The following is a 24,464-nucleotide window of genomic DNA, read 5'->3' on the forward strand; positions in this document are numbered from 1 at the left end:
AGGGTGGTCTAATCATTTTTTCCATCACTGTATAGTCACTGACTGCTGACATGGAAATGACTGACGGTCAACCCCACTGCAATAAGAAGGGTAATTATCAAGCATTTATTTTGAAGATCAAATCGTTCTGTTCCTGCTATGAACGGGGACATTCTGGGGAACTTAACGGTCGATCGTAACTGCAGTTGTTGACTCGGGGATGTGCAAATTACACGGAGTCTTAAATGAACACCTCACATTTTCCTGTATTTCATACTGAATTCAGAAGAAATTGAAACTTTAAACTTCACCTAAATAAAAACGTCAAACGTCACGGCCGTCACACCTACTCCATCAACTTTATCTAAACTGTCTTACACACCCCTAACGTATTATACAATGGTATGTCCCACACACCCTTGTCCCGCTCTTCAATTACTTCTGACCAATCAGAGAAAAACAGCGTGGCGATGGAAGGTGGGTAAAACATCCCGATTTACATAAGAGGATGGAAAAAGTCCTATTCGTGATCTGACAGCTTTCAATGTATTTACTTAAATGTGTTTTTACAGCATACTTAGAACATTTAATATTTTACTATATACTTCTAATTATTTAGTCACTCTCCTGTCTTAGTCAATGTAATTATGTTAATAAAGTTACAGGCACAAATTTCATTTTTTCAACTTTTTTGTACTGTTCTTCATTTGTTTAATGGAATTAATTTATTTTGTCACTCTGCCGTATTTTCTGTTTTATTGTTTACCTTCATCATTTAGATTCAACTTCTCTCCTGTTGCTTTTCAGTGTATTTGTTTCAGAAATCCCGACAATAAGTCAACAGCCGAAGTTCATGTTGTCAAGTGAAGCTTTATTAAAAACTAACCGGTCACATTATAAATACTTATAATAAAATGTTATTATTTATTCATTAACCATATCACAGCAGAATTAAAGCCATTAAGTCTTTGACAACAGCTGATTAAAAGGAAGAATCATTACTTAGATTCTCCTTAAAAAAAACAAGAATCATGCAATTAATTGTCTTTTACACCTCAACACTGAATATCAGTGATGAAAATTCATTATTGTCTAATGAGGACTGTAAATAATGCAATACAAACTTAACCATAACAATTTATGATGCTGTATTGAAGACAGTTCTGTTGACTGTTGACTGACAGCGTGTGGAGGCTGGTTCTTCAGCAGCTTCCGGTCTGGAGGTCAGAAGTTCCAGCGCAGGTCACAGACCAGGGCGATGTGGTCGGAGGGGTGGGCCACGCTGGGCAGAGCCTCGTAGGTGGTCACCTCCTGGTGGCTGGGCAGAGGAATCACCTGCTCCACCTGCACAGACACAGCAGCATGTTAGCCTCAGTCCAGCTGCAATGATCCACTGTTACCACATTATCACTCATTTCTATCAGGACTTGAAATGGCTGACGGGTTAATACATGTAAATATCATCAGGGGCCTTCTGCTCCATCGTCTCTAAATTGCTGGAAATATTGTTATCATAAACGATGGACATATCCTCCCGAGACCCAGCCCATTCATCTAGGTCCTCTGTACTGGACATTTGATTTTGCTCTCTATCTTTGACTCATTTGAGCTCCCCTAAAAAACCTCATGTTCAATAGAGGACACCCTGGCCTCTCCAATGATATCTCTGGATTGGGTGGGAAAATGGGAACTCTGTTTTTATGCTGAGATAAAATGGAGACTGCAGCAGAACTCGCCTGCCAGGAAAAGAGAAAAGTGAAGCCAAATATTAAGATATCGCTGTTTTACTTATGATCATCATATATCTTCTTGTTTATGAACATGTCAGGAATTAAAAATTGGGGTCAGAGTTCAGTTAAACTTTTGGTCAAGAAAAATAATCTCCCCTTTATGAATGTCAACTGTTATGGGCATGAGAACAATTTAATATATGTTCTATGTAAAGTAATTAATGATAAATAAATAAATAAATAAATAGTTGTTTATAACTATGTTTCATTCAGCCTCTTAAATTTGACACTATTGTTATTTAATTTAGTTTCTCAAAGTTTAATTAGAAAATGCATCAGCATTTTTTCTTGTCAGCCTTGATTTCAAAGTGTCGCTGTTTTGTTTTTTTACGGTAAAATCGTTGTGTCGTCTACTACAGTGGACATGCTGGAAAATCTAAAACAAAAATGTTTCATAAAATTCTAAATTGAGAGTTGTTTTAGCTCCAAAAAGGCAGGAAATAACAAAAACAGTTACATTTTGAAAGATGATTTTCCTCGGTTCTATAGGATAGAAAATAGTATTTGTGGCATATCAAGTACACTTTTAGATAATGTTTTAAAAATATTTCCTCTCAACCCACTTTCAGCTCTGTTTGACTTGGATTTGCCAGTATTTTTGTTCTTGTGGTACAACTTGTTAAAACAGCTCAATCAGTTATAAAAGTTCTATTTATTTAACCAAGTATTTATAATAAAAAGGATTAAAATGTAACCAAAATAAAATATCAACAACTCCCTCAATTTTCCAGCTGTTTCACTTTCTACAAAAGCCAAATGGATATCAATAACATGTGCTCTACTCTAAAGTTAGCTGGACATCTTTAAGTGTCGACATCTCAGTCATTGGTGTTTATTTCCAGAACCATTCTAGGTATTGTTCCTTCCTATTTGTCTTTTAACAAGGAAACATGGAAGTCACAATCTCCCATCCATGGAAACTGCTATTTGTCGTCCCCAAAATACGATCTGAACTGGGCAAGAAAGCATTCAGGTTTTCTGCACCTGATGCTTGGAATAAACTACAATCTAAACGTCAACTTCAATGTTCCACTGAATGAGTTTCAAGCTCTGGTGAGATCATTACAGTCTGTCTGGTCTGTGTGCTTTAATGGTGTGTTACATGTGAGCAAGTTTTAATGTTGATAATTTTATCTGTTGTTTACTGTTTTTAATGTGACTATGCTGCTGCCCTCTTGGCCAGGTTTCCCTTGTAAAGGAGATCTCTGATCTCAATGGGACTAACCTGGTTAAATAAATGCTAAACAAACATAAATAATAATACAGGATACTTTCAAAAAACTGCGAATTTTCAAACACCAACTGCAATTTGCAAAGACATTTTATAAACACCACCTGGTGATATTAGCACCTCGACAGGCAGAAAAATGAGACAAATAGTGACCTCCAACTATCTCGCTGCACTGATGTCCTCAGAATACTTTCAGGGAGTTTTAATATTAAAACTGATGTTTGTACACAGTTCTGTAATGATGTGGCATTATCGTGGCTCTGTGGTAAAGTAAACTTAGGAGGCTCATCAGTTAAACCAGCACTAAAACTAATCCCAAACCAGTACCTGGATGACGTGGTGGACAGCAGCTAATTAACAGTGTTGGATGATGATGTTGTCATGAATCAGCATCAGTACCTGCATGCTGTCCGGCTGTACGAAGACGTAGTCCAGGCAGCCGTGGAATCCTCCCACGTAGTTGGTGTAGGCCGGCTGACCGCAGGCGCTCAGCAGAGGGGGGAAGGCAGACAGCAGCTCCATGCTGCAGGCCTCCTCCAGCCCTGAGCTGCTCCAGTCTGCATGATGCTGAGGAACCACAGCCTCACTGAGCAGCTGGAACACACCTGAGAGCACAACGGCAGACGGGACTCACACAGCGCCACGAACAAGACGGCTGCATTTTCCAACAACATTCACCAAGTTAGTTCTGTTTCTGTTTGACAAACATGCAAACCTGTTCTGACCTGACTCAGCACTTGATATTTGTAAAATATTTTACTCAGGAAATACATTAATGTTGTCAGCAGTCGTTGCAGTTAGCTTGTCTGATGTCACTGCTAGAAACGGTGCACAGGATAAACTAGTCACTTGCTGATAGAACCTGCATTTTACCGATGTCCCTAAACGCCTCCGATGAAGGCAGATGCAGTTCAGTCAGGTGTGTGATCAGAAATTTATTGGAAAAGAGTGAAATAAGGCATTTTGTCATTAAATGATTGTATTTGATGATTGAATGTTCTTATTCATTTATAACTGTGACGTGTGGATTCATGTGTGCAGTAATTGTCCATGAAGCACTGAGGAACCAAGGTCTAATCGCCGTAGATAACACACACCAGCTGTGTGACTCATGTTTATAAGCCTGTAGAGAAGCTACGCTGTTTCTCACCTCTGTCAGTCACTTGTTCACACTGTGTTCTGTTCAGGTTGATTCCTCGCGCAAGTAAAACGTTCTTTGACCTGAGGGACGACTCTGAGCGTTCATTTGGAGAAGTCAGGACTTCACTGAAGAATTCTCCTGACACATTTTAATGCCCATGTAGATAAAATGTGTGATTTTATCTACTCGGACTGTTTTCTATGTGCAGCGTGCATTTCAATACCACAGCTGATCATGTTTATATAGTTGTGGAATCCAAACCCCTAGTCACCGTTAATAGTCATTTCATTTTGCAGCTCCAGCTCCAGTGTTACCATCATGACTGAACAGAGCCCGCTGCCTTTTCTTCACAAATGGTCATCATTTCCCAGCCTGCATCTGCACTCTGATCATCAGGAGTGTCTGAGGTGGAGTTCTCCCTCTCCACCAGCCGCCTTCGCTCTCCTCATTTTGTCTTGTAGAATATCAGCACCGCATCAGTTCATTATTGCAACACGGGAACAGCAAAACACACAAAACGCATCAGGCAGGGGACACTGCCGAGAGCCAGTGAAGGAGGAAAAGTATTATTTCAACCACAATCGCTAACACAAGAGCTTCCCGTCCTGCCAGGAGGTCACCAGATCAGAGTAACGATCGTCATGCTACATGAAATTTAACTGGTACAGTGGTTCCTCATCTATCGGGGGGGTTATGTTCCAGACCCCAGACGGACAAAAATCATAAAATTCCTAAAATAATGGCCCAAGTCATTTTTTGACAAAAGTTATTGCTTTGCCTAGATCCTCTCCTCATGGTGCTGGTCACCTCTGGTAAAATCACTGCATCCTCAGCTGAACAGATCATGTGATTCCACCAACATTACATCATGTGTGGTTCAGTTTTTGTGTGTTTTCTGAAACACCTGAAAAAATTATTTAGGAAATTACTTTAAGAGGGTGCCGGTACGCAAACATTTAGGTCACAGTCTGGAGCCCTGAGAGGTGCTTTCTTTGTTTAATGTCAGTTAAATAAGCTTCAGCTGAAGTTACCTGAGTTTGGGGTGGAGTTAAAGTCGCCACAGAAGAGCAGCGGGGCTTCAGGTGCGACCTCGCTGATCACACGCCTCAGGTGCTGCAGAGTCACGCCCATCTGGACCAAGCGAACGTTCCCCCCTTCAAAGGAAAGTAATTCCGTTCTTTAGAAGTTGGTTCTTGTACAGATCACCACCTTGCCTCTGGTGTGTGGTTTTACCTTTGGGGTGCCAGTACAGGTGAGTGTTGGCCACACACACCTTCCTGCCTGGTTTACTGACATCCTCAAGCACACTGACCTTTGGAGAGACAAACGATTCACACAGTGGCTTAAAGATGGATCAAAAACTATTTTCATTAAAGATCAAACTGCTGATTATTAGTCTGATTTTAAAATGCTGGCTCCTGTTTGTCCCCATTTAAACCACCGGAGAGCAGACGCTGCATGTTTGATGAAATCTTTTCCCAGCCAGCAAACACACTTGCATTCACGTTTGCAGACAAACAAAAGTTCTATGTTACTTAGTATAAAAAATATTTTATGTAGCTTAAAAAAAGAACATCATAAGATACAACATTTTCATGTGTATTAAATTCCCAGATATAATACAGAAGACACAACCACAACATCCTCAGTGGTATCTATGACCTCCACCTTGTGTTCCAGTAAACTTCAGCTGGTATGAAAATCTAGTTACAGCGACTAAAAACTGCCTTGAAATACATAATCTGTCAGCAACAAACTGTGTGTGATTAGATATTGGGTAGACAGTAATGTAAACGGCCTGCATCTTCTTCCAGTTTATTCTCAGACAGGTGAGCAGCAGTACCTGCAGCGAGGTGGACCTCTGCAGGATCCTGTCCTTCAGGACGCTGTTAGCAGAAAGCTTCTCCAGCAGATCAGAGTGGATGGGGTCAGAGGTCAACGCCTCACTCAGCATGACGTCATGACGGCTCAGCAGCCGAAACTTTGACCTAAAACACGGCAAGATGTCGTTCAGTAAGTAAGACTTATAGTAATTTAGCCACCTAAACAACACGATGAACAGATGAGGTTCTTCCAACTTTCCTGAAAAATGTTTGCAGTGCAGGAGGGAGTATTATGCTGCTGTAAATGAGCTCTGGTATCTCGTTTAGGAAGGTGCTACATCTCAAAGTAACATCCACTGGATGTAGAACCCAACGTTCCCAGCAGAACTTTGCTCAGAGCAGAATCTTTCCTTCGACTACTTCTGGTAGCTACTAACCACTGCATAACCCCACATCAAAAAAATAATACCTAGAATTACAGATTATGGCTGGTGTTGGACCTCACCTGCGGTAGAAAGTGGCCAGCCCTTCATGCTGCTTCTCTTTTATCCTAAAAACACCGTCCAGCCCGAAGGCATCCAGAGCCGGAACCAGGCTGTCCACGAACACACCTGAAGAGTCCAGAAGACACGAAGACGGTCAGAAGACAAACTCATACGTCCAGATGACGCCTTTGCAGACGAGCACAGTAGCTCCTCCTCTGGTAACTATTTTTCATTTAATAGAAACTGTTTTCAGTTGGGCTGCACAGTGGCTCAGTGGTTAACACTGTCGCCTTGCAGCTAGAAGATCCCTTCCTGGGATCTTCCTGCATGGAGTCTCCATGTTCTCCTGTACATGTGTGGGTTTTCTCCAGCTTCCTCCCACAGTCCAGAAACATGCTGACGTTAATTGGTGATTCTAAATTGTCTGTAGGTGTGAATGTGAGTGTGACTGTTTGTCTCTGTATGTAGCCCTGTGACAGACTGTTACCTGTCCAGGTGAACCTGTGATAGACTGTTACCTGTCCAGGTGAACCTGTGATAGACTGTTACCTGTCCAGGTGTCTCCTGCCTTCACCCTCAGTCAGCTGGGACAGACTCCAGCCTCCCATGACCCTGATGAGGATTAAGTGGTGTATAGATACTGGATGGATGGATGTTTTCTGTCAGGAGAGTTGTAATTATTCTCTACTGTCAGCTGGTATTGTCATGTTTAATGCTGTCTGGGGACAAATTTAAAAAAGAAAAAAATCAGAAACAGATGAAATGTTTTCTGTGTCAGAACTCATCTTACAGGACACACACATCGAACAAAATCAAAAGTGCAAAAATGTCTTTGGGAAGCTGGGGACATGTTTGATTGTGCTGCTTCCATGAACTTTTTCTAATGCGATACTTGAAAATGTGTTTTGGAAATATGACTGTGTGGCAGTGTCCGTTATGAGCATCACAATTAATCGACTCCTCAATAACAGCTGAACTGCTTCTGCTGTCAAAAAAACCTGAAGGTGGCAGCGGACAATCATATGAGAGAGAAAAATAACAGTCACACTGGAGAACAAGAGGGACGTTTGGCACCTGTATGGCTGATTGATTTTCTCTCAGCAGGCTGTTCTGCCATCGGTTACCTTTGTCGACCTCCTGCAGACAGATGATGTCGGCGTTGTACCCGGCCAGCTCCTTCTTGATCAGGTTCTGCCTGTAGTCCAGCTGCAGGGCGTAGGGGGCGCAGTAGGGATACAGCACCGTCTTAGACAGGTCCGTCTGGGCGTAGACGTCAGCCAGGATGTTGTACGACACCACCCTGACAGCCGGCCACTCTGCCCCTCTCACGGTGTAGGCGTGACGGTTGTCAAACGTGCACACGCCTGGTCCAGCCTCCACGGCTCCTACTGAGACCAGCTCCTTTGCCGGGCCGCTGCGACTTCCATCTTTGGGTGTACAGATCAGTTTGAATCTGCAGCCGATGTCCTGATTGGACGGTACGTGCACACGTTCACGTCCGACCTGCGTCCAGCCACCATCCTGACCAGCTTCAGGCCTACAACAAGAACAGGAAGGAGGTGAACAAAAAAGATTCAAGTGGTGAAACTAAAGCAAATTGATAATATTGTCAACGCGAAGTATTTTTTACCCTCTGATGACCTGGAGAAAGATGTTTTTATTTTGCTTTTGTGTTTTCCAGTTTTTTAGATTTCTTTATGCAGCCCAGCTCTTGTGACCCATCCTACAACACACCACTGCAGCACCACATATTACTGCAATCACAAAACTGTTATATTAATAGAAGAGGCCGATCACGAACATTGGAAAAACCATCTAAAGCTCAAAAGCTAAAGAAGAAAATGACAGAAAAGAAGACAGAAGAGAAGCAGAGAAGAAAAGTTAAGAGAAGAACAAAATTCACGAGAAGGAGCAGAAAAAGATTTTTAAAAAGGAGAAAAACAAATAACTGCATTAATATCAGGTTAACAAAATAAATGCCAGCAAAGTATATTGAATTGAACTGAGTAAACAATACATGAGTAGGTGTTTGCAGTGCACCGTTTATAAACTAGTATGACTGAAAATTGTTTAATAACCAGTGACCCAAATCAAAATTAAACTTTCTTGATGATTCCTGTAATTGTTCTGGTAGAACTGGTTCAAAGTTGGAACCTTTTCCCATAATGACAAGAGACTCCAAACTGATGGAGTCTCCTGTATGTTCTGCTCCTGTGTCTGAGAGCCTTTTTCCAGCTTCACTGTCCCCTGATCCGTCCAGGTGAGGGGTACAGCTGATTATTAGTAAACTCAGGTTGCATTTCCCTGCACATTGCACTCACTTTGTAGCACATTAACTGTCAACACCACCTCTGTTCCGTGTAATCACCTTGAATCTGGGATGTTTTCTTTCAACCACGTGAACTCGCAGTCCTGGAGGTTCCCAAACTCCACCTCCAGCTTGGGGCAGACGGGGAAACCGGCCAGCAGCGACACCGGCAGCTCCGCGGTGGTGAAAGTGGGAGCGTTCCTCTGCACCGAGTACCGGACGTCTCCCACCTGCAGCACGGATCCGTCCCGCCACGCCTCCGAGTTCAGCGCCGTGTCGGGCACCTCGTCCCCGTCGTAGAAGAGCTTCACCACGGTGGGCTCCGCGGCTTCTCCCGGCTGCTGGCCCCTGTTCTTCTTCGACTTCTTCGCCTTTCCTTGACTCTTGGCGATGCTGTTTGAGATCCGGGCCAACACCTTCCCCACCGCCTCGCCCTGGTCCCGCAGCATGTGCTTGTGGCTGCCGTCGAGGCAGAAGGAGATGGTGAGCTTGGGCTCCCCGGGGAGGCACCTCACCACGGCCGCCTCCATCCTGCCCAGGAGACGGCAGGCTCCGATCAGAGTCCTCGGTGAGGACGAGAGCAGGAGGCGGGGGAACAGCGAGAGAGAGGCGGGGAGGCGGTTGAACATGAAGCTCCCGGTGGCAGGAGGAAGACAGCGGGGCTGAACGGGATCACCGGAACCGGTAACGGTCAGCAGGTATGCGGCGCTGGTCTCGCGGGACTGTTGTGTTCTGCTGATGTCCGGTTAGCTAAATGCTAATAAACCAATGCTAATCGGAACAGAAACCCGTTAAAATGGAGAGTTTGATTCAGCCTTCAGCGGTACCGATATAGACTAAACAGCGCACAGGATCCGGTGATAAAAACGTAGTTTGAATACGTTTTTAATATTTACAAAACATTTCAGTTTCTTTTCTGTCGGTATGAAGTCAAGCTGAGCGTCTTCTTCTATTTCTTTAATACTCGGGAGGTTGACTCCTCCTACAGGCACCAGAGCACCTCCACCGGACATAATTAGAATTACACCAGACCTCAAAGTGTTCAAATAACATGAATTGGGTCCATGGGGCAATAGTATGTCTATACGTTTTTATTAAAACTTTTAAAAAACTAATGTTTTTATGTTCGTGATGATCATGTCTTTGCATGTTCCATAGCTATTTATTATGGAAACAACCACTTATTAATGAAAAATGACTAGATATCACTAAAATGTCAACTAAATAACCGTCTGAACCACCTTCTAATTAGCTAAACAATAATGAAATGAGCTGATTCAGAAATAGTTTGGATTGCGTTCTTTTTATTAAGTTTAGAGAATCATGACAGATATTTCTTTTTTGGCAATATGTCAAATTTTGTATGGAAAATAACAAACTGTATCTGTGTCCGAGAAATCACTTTCCACTAAGTTCCTCATAACAAAACACCTCTCCAGGAAGTGTGTTAATTCCAGATCACATGACCTGCTCCACATGATGTCATTTCCTCCTGAAGAAAAGACTGGCCAGACTCCAAGGCTTTCTGAGTTATTTAATATAAAGTAGTCAACAGGTTTACTACAATATCTTTATAAATAACTTTCAGTTTCAATTTTCCTCAATTGCATATATAATATTTAGAAGAGTCTCTCTTTAAATATGCCATGTGGTGTTTGGTTATAGGTTGATTTTAGGCCTGAAAACAGCAAAAATGTCAGCTATGTTACAAAAAGTCTTGAATTACATATTGACCCATTTATCTCTGTAGAAAGAATCATTTTACAACATTTATTACTTCTACAGAGCTTAGAAAAAGTGAAGACACTTTCAACATTAATGTAATGAATGCTTTTGAGTTTCATGCCACATGAAATATTGTGCTTTTGATTCCACTACAGAAAACCTCTGTGACACAGTTCAACACTTCCAAGTGTTAAATAAGTATTTTAATGGATTTTCTTTGATGGAGTGGTTGAAAGTACAGTTGCTAGGTCATAAGTGAAATAATTTTTATTTTACTTTTAATTCCTTTGAATATCTTTTTATACCACTTTAAATAAATACAATGCTTTAGACTCCAGTGCATTGATTATACAGCATTTGCAGTTAAAAATGTGGATGTCATATATCGCACCTTACATATTACAGATATTTTTTATGATCTTGCCTGAAGTCTTCCATACAGTTTCTGTAAATAGGTTTCATGCTGGAAATGTGTCAGATGTGGGTCCTCGACTGTAATAGTAGATGCTGTAACAAAGTAATTTTCAGCGCATGTTACTTTTAGATCATTTAGCCAAATTTAAATTCTATTTTCTGTGTGTTTTTCAAATTGTGGGGTCTACTGCCAGAGTGGCTAATGCTAGCGTGACAAACAACATGAACAATGAATGAATGCAATATGTGCTGCAACAATGCAGCAAAGTGATGGGACAGTTTTCACACTGGTACAAAACGGAACATATTTGCCTGATGAAGGTCTAGCACTGAAATGTTACATTAATAAATTTATCATTGCAAGTTAGACGGTGTCTGTTTTGTACCTGGTGGATATGCTCATCCCTCTCCTATGCAACTGCCTCAGGTAAGAGACGTGCAACGAGTTCCCTTGGGTTTAAAATGACCATGCTGCAAACATAAAGGGAGCCAGAACACAACATTCATATTTTTATTTATTTTGTAATAAAGACAAAACCAGAATTTCATGAATGGGTGAATTACAAAACACTAGAAATATCTGTTTAAAAAAAAAAAAACGAAATCCTGAGCTGGAAGTACATGACTCTGGAGGTTAGATGCAGTTATCAGATCAGTTGTGTCTCTTCATGCAGTGTTTAAAGTCTCCAATCAACTCACTGGTTACGCTACATGACATTTTTCTCAGTGGCGTTTTCCGCACAGTAGTGTTCGTGCTGTTCGGGAGTTTGTGGGTAGTAGATGTCAGCCTTGTGTTCGTCCTCGTGCTCAATGTGTTTCAGGTGGATGACCATGTGCAGGGCGTAGGCCAGGACCAGCAGCAGGATGAGGGAGGTGATGAGGCCCATCAGGATAGCCGGCGTCAGGAAGGTGACACAGTCACTCGCCGGGGAAAACTTACCGGATGAGACACTGAAGGCCTGAATCTGAGGAAGGCACAGACACATGGTGAAAAGAACTAAAAAGACATCTTCATTCATCCTCACACAACTATTTGTTGAAGGAGATCCTCTATGGAAATTAAAATCTATGATAAGAATACTCTGGCCTTTTGAAGGTTAGATAGTAACATTTCTGAGACTTTGATATTTAATAAATGATCATTTTCATGCAGCATTAATCAGAGTTAAACATATGGATTCATTCATGAACTCATTACATTAAGGTCCATCCACTGATCTGTTGTTGATCCCTGCTCAAATAACAATTAAACTAATCAAACCACATTATATCAAAGTGAAAGATAATTAAGTGGTAATATCAGATTCACATAGATGGTGAAATCAGACAAAATCTTGGCACAGATTCAAGGTTGTGAAAAATACCCGCAATGATCAACAACTGCCTGCTATATGAGCTACAAATAAAAAGCCAGTTTAATAATGAGTATGATGATATTGGGTTAATTCACTCTCTTCACCAATGCAGTGTCCAATCCAAAAACAAATACTATCCATCCATCATCTATACACCACTTAATCCTCATTAAGGTCATGGGGGGCTGGAGTCTGTCCCAGTCGACTGAGGGTGAAAGCAGGGGACACCTGGACAGGTAACAGTCTATCACAGGTTCACCTGGACAGGTAACAGTCTATCACAGGTTCACCTGGACAGGTAACAGTCTATCACAGGTTCACCTGGACAGGTAACAGTCTATCACAGGTTCACCTGGACAGGTAACAGTCTATCACAGGTTCACCTGGACAGGTAACAGTCTATCACAGGTTCACCTGGACAGGTAACAGTCTATCACAGGTTCACCTGGACAGGTAACAGTCTATCACAGGGCTACACATAGAGACAAACAATCACACTCACATTCACACCTACAGACAGTTTAGAATCACAAATTAACCTCAGCATATTTCTGGACTGTGGGAGGAAGCTGGAGAACCTGGAGAAAACCCACACATGTACAGGAGAACATGGAAACTCCATGCAGAAAGGAAGGCCAGGATCTTCTAACTGCAAGGCGACAGTACTAACCACAGAGCCACTGTGCAACTCTAATACTATACAATTTCTGCAAATATAAAACACTTTAACAAATAAAATGTGAATAAATATCATTACTGTATATTCATAATATTCATACATAAGAATAAAATTAGATTTCAAGTAGGAATATTTTTCTGAACATTGACCAGTTGCAGAGCCTTTTTTGTCTCCCTGTAGAGCCACTCAGGTCTTTCTTCCTCCTGATTCCCAAAGGAGTAAAACCAGCCGTTCATTCATACTTCCAGTTAGGAAAATCGGATATCATGCTTGGAAGATGGGGATGGTATTCCAGACCCTGTGGGGTTGGAACGGATCAGCTTACACTGTGGGGGATATATTCTGTATGTGACTCCTTTCAATGAGAAGGCTCATCGACTTTACCTTGACCTTCCTTCAGATGTCTCCTCATGTCTCTAAAGACTAACCCTACAAGCGTAGCTCATTTCAGCTGCTTGTATCTGCAATCTCATTCTTTCAGTCACTGTACACGGAGTTCATGAGGGGTAAGGTGAAAGTTGGCTATCAGGAGCTTTGCCCTTCCACTCAGCATTGTCTTTACCATGACAGTCCAGCACAACTCCCACACTACTGCTGATGCTGCAACAATACATCGGTCCATCTCTTGCTCCGTTTTACTGTCACTCCTGAGCGAATATCATTTCCTGTTGATCAGACAGTGAGTCAGCTTGGTAAACAGACAGATACCTGGAAGTCGGTGAAGGTGATGGCCCAGCGGCGGGCATGGTCGCTGCTGGGCAGCAGCAGGGCGCTGTACCGCTGCAGGCTGCTGACATGGAGGCAGCGGTAGGAGGCAGAGGCCGGAGCATAAACGTCGCTTGCATTGAACACAGCCTCCTCAGAGGTGTTGTAGAGCAGCGAGACGCTGTCAACAGAGAACCACCACTGGCCTGAAGACTCGTATAAAGTGTTGGAGAGCTGCAGTCTGATGTAAGAGGGATGAGAGAAGAATATTTACCCCACTAGTGGTAAATGTCTAAGAACAGCATTTACAGAACCATTTTGTTTCTGGGTTTGCAAAATGCTTTTCAGTAGGCAGATAGCATGACTGTACACTTTCTACCCTTCAAGTGTGGTGTAAGCAGTGAGACACAAATCGGACTTTATTTACACTAATCAACATTATAGATGATGTCCAGTTGCTCCAAAAATCACCTCTGCATGTGTTTAATGGAGAACGAACGGCATTCATCACATTTCTTGAGCCTCAGTGGTGCAAACAGAGTTTTGTAACACCCAGAAAAAATGTATTCATTTTTCTTCTACAGAAAACAATGTGTTGCACTGCCACATAAGATTTAATCATATATATGAATTTACTAATATTATAGAGTGATTCCATCCTTAATTATCAGAGCCTTCTCCTGGACCAGCTCTCATCTGCTTGAAACTTTTTTTTTATCATAAACTATGAATGTTTGAAATGGTTTCTGTAAAGATTTTACAGATACCATTTTATAGAAGTCAACTAGTTGAACCATATATAGCTAAATGTCACAATAATACAAAACAAAACACAAAGAATATTTTAAAATATAAATTACTTGATTGCAAAAATGAGAAAAATGGTTCAGAAAATATCCCTAGCTGACTTCTGTATTACCAGACTTTTTGTTTATGTGTATGCAGAGATGGGACAATGTTTTAACTCGCCCATAATCAGAGGTTTTCTTTTTGAATATTCATATTTTATACTATAAAAAGTTCAGAATCAGAGATGGATGAGCAGAAATTGTTTTAAAATGTGATGATTTGAGATGGAACGACCGTATAAAGTTGCATTTGAGTGGATGACAGGTAGTTCGACTAACCTGATGGTCAGACCTTTCAGATCTTCCACATCTCCAAACCTCATAACCAACCTGCAGGGGACAGACAAACTCACACAGATAAAGGGTCAGACTTATGTGACAAACCTTTTTTGTGCTGGTTTTGTTGCGTTGTGGACTTGACATGAGACATCGCAGCTGGACTGAGTTATCACCTGCTTTCCTCACATGTTCTAGTGGTCCTGTGTGTAAATCAGAGCCTCTGAAGGTGTGCAGATAGCAGACAGGCGGTAGGTAAAGAGAGGTGTACATACGTGGCTTTATCCCCACTGCAGACAGACTGGCTGGTGTCCACAGTTTTCTGAGGGGAAAACGCTCGCTCTGTCAGGTCCAGCTGCTTCTGCTTTTCGTAGCGGAGAGACAGTTTCCTGGCCTGGAATAAGACGCACGGCTCCCCATCAGACAACACCTGGAGGACGGACACGGCTGGGTTACTGCACAACGCAAGCAGGGAACGTTCCCACAACATTCACTGATGTGTTCAACGTCTCTCAGGATTTTAATCTAATGTTCAAAGTACATTGTAAGGATATTAATCATCTCAAATAATGTTCCTTTAAAATGTTACTAGAACGTTTCAACATTCTGAGGATGTTTGCAGGATATTGTCAGACTATTTTCCATGATAAAAAAAAAAGAACGTTCTGAAGCCAGCTTTCAACAAATGTGTTCAAGATGTTGTCATAGTTCAGAAGACAGATTGCATTTAAATTAAAAATTCCTGTACTTTAAAATCATCAGTCAGCAAACAGGAGGTGTGTGTTTGCATGTTTTACAAATGCTGTACCCCTGAGCACTATATCTAATTTCAGTCTTTTAGCCCAACCAAGTTTAGTTACAGATTTTATTTGACACATACAACTGCAAATATTTAATATTAACAACTGAAGTCTCTATATTGTGTTAAAATAATTAGAATTGCCATTGATTCATCGTACGTCTATGTCAGGGGTGTCAAACATAAGGCCCGTGACAGTAAATGTTCATCATGCAGAGAATACGCCACCTTGAGAGGAGGAAAGGGAACTGCAGCTCCTTGCATCTGAAGTAACTTCCTCCGTGATACATCTGAAGACTGCAGGCAGTAGAGGAACAGAAAGAAAAAGTACTTTTTATCACATGAAACAAGATTTTAAATATATTTCTAATTTAACTTGCCTTTAAGTTCACAGTAGAGGCATTCAAATGAATTTCAACATGAAGACAACATGGAAGCAACTTGTAACTGTCACGCTTCACACAGAAGATTTAAAAATTAAAATCAGCATATTATTAAAGTAGAAAGAAATGAAGCATCACAGTGTTTGTTATGAGAGAAAACTGATTGGAGTGAGTGGCTGTGGAGGCCTCTCAGACTTTATAGTCATTTTGTTTTTTGTTTTTATAATGCTCATTGTAACTGATTGTTATAAAAGGGCAGATTACATCAGTTAATTTTTCTTTCTGCTCACTTTCATTCAGAAGTTTGGAAACTTTTGTATTGTATTCAATTGTTTTTATTTTGTCAATGAATGAAATAAAACTAACTAATTTCAAATTCTGCTGTTAGAGGACTCAACAATTGGTGAAATGGCTAAAAATACCACCATTCTTCACTCCCAAGATGTTATGAAATATATGTTATTATTGTTGTTGTCATTATATAATTGTGGTTGAAGTGAAAATGGTTTCACAGAAGTTTTTTTTGGTTTTGTTTTGTTTTGAAAGAATCAGAAACAGTATCTGTACTCTAATTTAAAAAACTAAATCCCACTTCAGGTTTACCTGCTGTTGTCTAAACTGTTGCTCCATCTTCATCCTTCCATCGCTTCTCTCATCTGGGGAAAGAAAACCAGACGAATTCTCTAAAATATCCTTCATAACCATGAAGGTAATGAACATCATGGAAGCCCCTTTCGACTATAATAAATGTGAAAATTGACCTTTTTTGTAAACCTTTGGAGATACAAGGCTTCACCTGATGGTTCAGGCAGCTCATAATTTGCTTGTTGCCACTTGTTATAGATTTTCATTAGTTTTTCCTCTCCTGCTATGTGCTGCATGTGATGATCTTCTTCCTCCCTTCCTTCCCTATGTCCTTGTATCCTTCTCTTTCTTCAGCTGTCCTTCCAACCTCCTCTTTCTTTCCTCTCACAGTGTCACACCTCCTGTAAGAATGATCTCAGTCTCTAAGCTTTGCTCTTCTTTGTGATTGAAGTATATCATGGATTTAAATCATAATTCTTCAATCATACTGGTCCAGGGAGTTTTGGAATTTGAAATCCATAAAGAATGATATAGACTGATAGACACGTCTTACCAAGGACTGGAGACTCAGCAGCACTGCAAATAGAAGAGACAGGACAATCGTTAATGATGTTCATCATTTTTCAAATTTTTTTTTTTTTTTGTCTTTTAAAAGGTAAGTTAAAAACTTAAGATAAATTTGCTGCTACACTAATATATTAGCAGTCACTGTTGGAAGATGTAAAATACTAACAGAAATAAAGTGAAATGCATTGCATGTTGTAATTTCTTGTTTGGGGAGCAGCAAACTGGTCTTATTTAGTTAGAATATATAAAGAAAAGTATAGTCAAACTTCATTTTAAACTTCAAGACTGCCAGGGAAAAACGATATTTAGTTCTGTCACTGAACTAGTTTGTCTTTAGATAATAATGTCTCATTAAAGTGAAATTAGTAGATTTTTAGACACAATTAACAACTTGAAAGAAAGCCAAAAATAATGCTAAATAAAATCAAATGGACTGACAGCTTAAAGAATTTCAGTAACTAATGTGAAAATAGATGAGAATGACAGGAGAAGCACCTGGGTAGTCCAGTGACCCAGCCGCTGACCTGGTGGATTAGTGCTTCAGGTAACAAACACATTCAGTCTGGCACAGTGAGCGTTGGGGACCCGGTCTGACCCGGATTACACACAGAGTCTTTCCATTGAAAAATAACGGCTCAAGATTTAATACTACAATCAGCTTAACACCGAGCAGCAGATCTGATTGATGTTTTTTTCTATAGATATAAAAGCATGCAGGCTTTACATAAGGAGTCCAGAGCATAAACAGATCAGCATCAACCAGGCGTCAGTGCTTCCACTTTTTAAAATTATCCTGACTTATTGATTATAAAGAGTTTAATGCTAAAAAAAAAATCAGGAAATCTTCTTCATACAGATCAGATTTGTTAAACATTAGCGATCGATACCACAACTCTCATGTTGTGATGAAATTCTCACGGATCTAGGCGTTATATCTACAAGTCTGACAGTTCATTCCTGACTTTGCTGCCTGTGAATATCCACTGTGAAGGTACACAAATAAACACAAAGGATAAAGCTCTCCAAACACCATGTAATCACCTGCTGTCCCACCTGGTGACAACTAAATCATCTCCATGACAACTGAGCAACTCCACCTGTTGAGGGAGGCTGTGAGAAATGGCTAAAAGCAACAAATTAGATGGTTCTAGTGTTTTATTTCTCCAGGTAGAGAAAGTAAACACAAGAAACTTTCTAAAAATTTGCAGAAATTGCTTTAACTTTGGAGCAAAACCCTTCTAATAAGAGGTGGAGCTCCAACAATTAGCTATTAACTATTAAATTAATGATGATTAAATTCATCTTTCAGTCTGTAGCTACTCTGGCAGCACTCTCCCTCTATTCCTGAGTCTAATCAACAGGTGCAGGTGATGCAGGAGGCAGCAGGTGTTCTGCACCTGTAATCAGCTGATCCAGAGCGAGCAGGTGGGAGTGGTTCAATCACATCCTCCCTGGGCCATAAAAGCAGACCTCATTCACCACTTGATGCTGGACTGTGAATAAGCAGCAATCAGTTTGTATCTTTGTTCAATTTAGTGCGCTGGGGTTTTTTTTTTGCCTTTGCTAATTCTCGCTCTGTGCTTCTTCCATTCTCTGGATCTGTTCACCTCAAGCCTCTGCTGTCCATTGCCACTCCGACCTCAGCCCCATCTACGGATCATTCACCCCCTCATCTGGCCGCCACATGCTTCATCCTGCCACATCACTTCCACTTGTAGTCCTGTTAGTCTGAATTATTTGATTATTCTGTAAATAAAACCTTGTACTTTTAATCGTCTTTTCTCATTCCCTGCACCTCCTCGAAAACCATAACTGCCACAATGAGTATATTTATACATGTGCTGTACTGCTGTGGTGGTGAGTGTAAAGTAATCAAATGGCCACTCAAAGCTTTTTGCAATAACTGTGGCGTTTACTTCTGGCCCGGAACCGCTCGGACACAGCGCACAAACAGAAAGGTGAAAATCTGACAATTCTTGTTGTATTTACAGGTTCTGGCTCTGATAAAATGGTGTAATTTTATTTCATTTTTTAAAGATGAGGTGCCTTTCAATCCTGCGTTTAAATTTCAGGGTTTCTAAGGACCTTTTTTTTTTTTTTCACTCATCAGTATGTTTAATAGCCTCTTAATACTCGCCAGCCATTTGGAGTGGCAGCAGTCCATTTTCAGCCCAATTTGACAAACTATATTATTATTTCAAAGCGCAGAGATACCAATAACACAGCAGCATAAGCTCCTTATTTTTTAATAAAGTGCATACACATTAAATGGTAGTTTGTCACCTTCTCTGTCACTATTGAGGTACTTGTTAAATTACTATGTGCTGCACAATGTTTTCATAGAAGTAGGAGTTCAACAAACCTGTAAACTATATCCATGAACCATACTGTTCTAAAGGAACCTGATTTCTGGATACTCTGTCAAAATTGTATAATCTAATCTAAATGAGCCCAAAGCACACTACACAGATATCTGGGGGTTTTCTCTCACTCAGGCTGAGAATCCTGAGTTGATGTAAAATAAAATGTGTCTAATTTGTTTGATGCCATGCTGAATGTGTTATATTGTGAATGTGCATTGTTCAGAAAAACTGACAATAGAGCTGTCAAATCCTCCCTGATCTACCCAATCCCTGCAGCCAAAAAAAAAAAAGGTTTAGCTGCTCTGTGTCCTGGGTCAGAGCAACTGACTGTGGATTGTGGGATTGCACTGATTGCATAATCATATAATCGCACTGACACTCAGGTCATGACGGATGGGGTGGCTCCCAGCCAAAAGGAGATTTTACAGCTCCTCAATCCTTAACAGCTGCACACTGTAAACACACACACACACACACACACACACACACACACACACACACACACACACACACACACACACACACACACACACACACACACACACACACACACACACACACACACACACACACACACACACACACACACACACACACACACACACACACACACACACACACACACACACACACACTCACACCACAAACAGTCGCCTGTGTAATGTACACATCCAGCAGACACAGCAACATCATCATCCTTTCGGAGATCTCTATTGCAGAACGAAAACAGAAACGCTGTACAATTTTGCTCAAACCTAGTTAGACTTCAAATCTAGACTTCCAACGCCTGCAATTTCACTAGAAAGAAAATAGTAACAATCAGACATAAATTAATAAAAGCAGAGTAAAAACAGAAATAACTCTGAAAAGTTGGGTTTGAACAGATATTTAAAAAAAACAGCTGCCTGTCTGATCTCATAAAGCAGGTTGTTCAATTGATTCATGTTAAACTGAAAACAGAGTTCTACAAAGTAATATCAATTAATTAAAACATTAAAAAAGGAGCAAAATATGCCATTGCATAAATATTCACCCCCTTCAAGTCAGTATTTAGTAGATGCACCCTTAGGGGCAAGTCCAGCATCGTGCCTGTGTGTATAGACATAAATCAACCTGAATCTGAGTCTGGATGCTGCATATTTACTTAATTCTTCTTTGCAAAACTGTTCAAGCTCTGTCAGGTATCACAGGGATCAGGAGTGAGCAACCCTTTTAAAGTCCAGCCACAGATTCTCAGTTGAATTGACTCCAAACCATTCCCCTTGTTGTCTTTAAAGCATTTCTATGTAGTTTATCTGTATGCTTCAGGTCATTGTCTTGTCGAAAACAGACCTTCTCCTTCCTAAGTCACAGTTCTCTTGCAGACTGAATCAGGTTTCCCTACACTTTGCTGCATTCATTTTACTCTCTACCTTTACAAGCCTTCCAGGGTCTGCTGCTGGGAAGTATGCCCACATCATGATGCTGCCACCACCGTGCTTCATGGTGGGGATGTTGTGTTTGTGATGATGTGTAGTGTTTGGTGTCTACCAAATGATGAGTCTAGTCTGATGCCTAAAAAGCTCAGTTTTGGTCATCATCATCAGGCCAACGAACGTTCTTCCTGTTGATTTAAGAGTCTCTCATATGCCTTCTGGAGACCTCTAGCCCAGATTTTATATGATCTTGGTGATTTTTGCTTTGTCACTCATCCATAAATCTTTGACTGTTGAAAAAGAGACAACAGTTGCTGTATACACAGTCTCTCACATCAGCCACTGAAGCTTGTAACTCCTTCAGAAGAGTCACAGGTGTCTTGGTGGCCTCCTGCACTCGCTTCTTTCTTGTTCAGTCACTCAGTTTTTGAGGACGACCTGCTTTAGGCACATTTACACATGTGCCATATTCCTTCTATTTCTAAATTATGGGTTTAACTGTACTCTAAGGAATATTTGGTGACCTGGAAATTTTCTTTTCTCCATCTCTTGACTTTTGATTTGCAATAATCTTTTCACAGAGTTGCTTGGAGGGGTTGTTTTCATGATGTAGTCATAGTGAGAAGTACTGATTTATCAGTGACTGGACCTTCCATGTACAGCTGTCTTTATACTGCAATCACTTGGGCCACATTCACTGCACTCAGATGAATTCCATTTCACTAACTTTGAGACTTCTAGCACTAACTGACTGAAAGGTGGTGAAAATCTATGCAATCACTTATTTTTCATTAAAGACTTGAATGCTCTTCATAGGCACAGTGCTAGCAGAGGTCTGACAGATAATTAAAAGCTGCATCGAGGCAGACAGGCAATCATTAAAAACATCAATTCAAATCTCGAACATACAGGTAAGCACTGTAGGGATGCTAAATTTGCTATTTTGTGGGCTCTTTGATTGGATTTAGTTGTGTCACAAAAGCAGAGAGGAGGACCTGAGTGCAGACTCACCCAGCAGACAGGTAAAAATAGTCTGACAGGTTGGTAGAAAGACAGGCAGAGAACAGACAACATAAACAAATATTATTGCAGGAACCAGGATCCAATTCAAGTCATCTCAGAGTACTTTATATAGTAAGATCAGAGAATCCCAGCACTTCTGATGTTTACAGGAGTGAGGCAGCAAACAAAGGTACGATGGCTGGAGTATATGAAGTTGAGCTGGTAGGGAGAACGGGAGCAGGTGAGGTGGGTGTAGCAGAGAGGTAACTGGGTTCAGACTGCAAGACTGAGGACCTGAGGAGGTGACAAAACCTGGACTCCTCATCTTAGGTTTTGTAAATGGCAATTTAACTCATTTTATCTTTTGTATTCAATGATGATCTTTGGATAATGGCCTTTTTCTTCCTTTTGATTTACACTGAAAATGGAGGATTGTGAGTAAGTGCACCTCTGGTATGACAATAGCACAATCCTCCATATGGCCTTCGAATCAAAAACAGTAGCTGCAAAATCTTACAGAGAAGATTAGGATCCCACATGTTGTAGAGTATACACATCTGTTGTACAACTTGATTTGATTCGGTAGAATTGCTGTCAATCAAATGCATTTTATTTTCATTTAAAATGTTTTGAGATGTTTAAAGAGAAAAAAGAATATTTGTGGATCTCAGAATCATCAAATCAAAAAAAAAAATCATGTAACAGCATCCATTTTTAGTAGCAGGTGCAATATTTTTCTTTGCATTTCAGAGCAGATTCCACATTCTTTGCAATCCAGTGAGTTACATTAGCAATACCAAAGAAAAAAATAGTGCATGTAACTGTGCTCAGCACTGACATTTCAACCACGATAATTTAATATAATTTTCACTGGTGACAGTTCCTCTGACAACAACTAGCCTAGTGCAAATATTAGTGACATGTTGCAGCACTTTGTGTTTTGTTCATTGTTCTTGTTGTTGTTTGTTGGTTCCAGTGTTCAAGGAAATTTAAATTTAACTAAAAAATGGATTAGACAGTGATCAAAAATGAAAGTAGTTGAAATATATGAGCAACAATTCTCAGAGCGTGTAGCAGTAAACACTAAAATGTCAACACATTCAGTGGTCAAAATAATCAACTGCTGCTGTCTCTTTTGCCATCCATCGCTTGGTTTTCAATAAAATGCAAGTATTTCTACAAAGTTTCAAGAAAAAAAATAGTACCAACTGTTCAGTGGATGCAAATCGTGAGGCCAGCAAATACAGGTGTACTGTTCAGTCTTTTGTTAACTCTGGTTTAACAGGTCTACATGGAATTCTCATCCACTTTTAACCTCTTTCGGGTTTTAGTTTAGATTTTTTGGCGAAGTGTCCACTCACATGCATTGTTTCTAGCAGGTAGCATTTTCTCAGGTGGAACTAAAAGCCAAGTGAACATCAGGTATAGATTATTGAGGTCGACACAAACACAAATACATCAGGATGATAATAACGCTCTGTAGACACCTACTTAGACTGTAAATGGTGACAACAGATCAGCTTGTTCATCTGTTTTCCAAATAAAATGAATCATTTCACAGAACTGTATGTAAATGATGAAGACAGTCCAGGTTACCAGAAACACAGCAGCATGGCTGGAACTGTCAAGAGTCAAAGATAAGAGGGTCAGGAGAGGTGACAGATGGCCACCATGAAGGTAAAGCTCCACCTGTATGAAGTCCATCTCTCCACCTACCTGTCTGCAGGTTGTTGGTGGAGGCAGGCCGACGACTGCAGATGAAGGAGGACGAGGAAGCAGCAGCAGCAGCGTTTCCACGGTGAAGCCATCGCTGTGGTGACCAGAGTGTGATTCCAGCCAGGCTGTGTCTTGTCCCAGCTTCCTGTAATCTACTTTAATCAGCCCACTGCCTCTAAGCCCTGCTGACAGATGGAGCAATCAGCCAATCAGGGCTTGGCAAGGTGGAGTAAACCCTGCCCACTATTTAAACACACTATTGTTCCTTCATTTTGCCATTTTCAGGTCTGTCTATTTAAAATACATTTCATTCATGTTGATAAAAGGCAAAAAGAGTGATCATAACACTAAGGGGTCGCCTGTATACCTGTCTGAAATGTCTCTACAATCTATAGAGTCTGGTTTTGAATCTACAACTTTGAGGACAGAGATGAATCAAAGGCCTTTTTCATATACAGAATATGAACATAAGACATATATCAGTGCTATCTGATTAAGTGTTGGCATTAATATCACTTAAGGACAAGCAGTGGCCCTAGGACCAAACATAGGACTCCAAACCTTTGGCTCTGTTTTTATTTATTTCCTGTAGCTGGACAGATTTGTTTTGTCAGGAAAAAAAGTTCTGTTGTTCAGTAAGTTTCTGTAATCATACCAGTCAAAAAAGGTCACTGTAAATGTGATGATCTGCAAGGTCTGTACAAACAGGAGTGTTTTCATCCATTTTTAATTCTCTAATGTTACTTTTGTCTTCCATGCACTGTACTTTGTTACTAAGAACTCACCTTCTGCTAAATTTCAGAGCTTTGTCCTTTTCCACAGACACTTCAATTTGAGTGACAGAAATAAGCTGCTGCTTTGTGGCAGAATTCTAG

General features: G+C 40.7%; 2 protein-coding genes and 1 long non-coding RNA gene across 5 annotated transcripts; 1 reads left to right on the forward strand and 2 right to left on the reverse strand.

Moving 5' to 3' along the window:
* Positions 1–829: 829 nt before the first annotated feature.
* pde12 (phosphodiesterase 12) lies at positions 830–9,719 on the reverse strand. Its single transcript, XM_023294095.3, has 8 exons — positions 8,818–9,719; positions 7,574–7,986; positions 6,470–6,575; positions 5,985–6,129; positions 5,375–5,453; positions 5,173–5,295; positions 3,400–3,605; positions 830–1,323 (listed from the first exon to the last, which is right to left on the reverse strand). Exons 1-8 carry the CDS (start codon positions 9,384–9,386, stop codon positions 1,204–1,206), a joined length of 1,761 nt encoding a protein of 586 aa, XP_023149863.1. The 5' UTR covers positions 9,387–9,719; the 3' UTR covers positions 830–1,203.
* On the forward strand, positions 9,286–12,055 carry LOC129348844 (uncharacterized). Its single transcript, XR_008601563.1, has 2 exons — positions 9,286–9,455; positions 11,718–12,055. It is a non-coding gene; the product is annotated as an uncharacterized LOC129348844 (long non-coding RNA).
* atp6ap1la (ATPase H+ transporting accessory protein 1 like a) lies at positions 11,394–23,724 on the reverse strand. 3 transcript variants are annotated; one of them, XM_023294096.3, is made up of 8 exons: positions 23,590–23,724; positions 17,080–17,102; positions 16,545–16,597; positions 15,787–15,855; positions 15,035–15,189; positions 14,763–14,813; positions 13,639–13,876; positions 11,394–11,861 (listed from the first exon to the last, which is right to left on the reverse strand). In XM_023294096.3, exons 1-8 carry the CDS (start codon positions 23,679–23,681, stop codon positions 11,604–11,606), a joined length of 939 nt encoding a protein of 312 aa, XP_023149864.2. In that variant the 5' UTR covers positions 23,682–23,724; the 3' UTR covers positions 11,394–11,603. The 3 variants fall into 3 exon arrangements, with proteins under 3 accessions (XP_023149864.2, XP_023149866.2, XP_035796796.2); XM_023294098.3 differs by lacking the exon at positions 23,590–23,724 and adding an exon at positions 18,135–23,563; XM_035940903.2 differs by lacking the exon at positions 23,590–23,724 and having other exon boundaries at positions 16,703–23,563.
* Between the last annotated feature and the right edge of the window lie 740 nt (positions 23,725–24,464).

The sequence above is a fragment of the Amphiprion ocellaris genome, chromosome 5 (genome assembly GCF_022539595.1).
Source record: "Amphiprion ocellaris isolate individual 3 ecotype Okinawa chromosome 5, ASM2253959v1, whole genome shotgun sequence".
Taxonomy (NCBI): Eukaryota; Metazoa; Chordata; class Actinopteri; family Pomacentridae; genus Amphiprion; species Amphiprion ocellaris.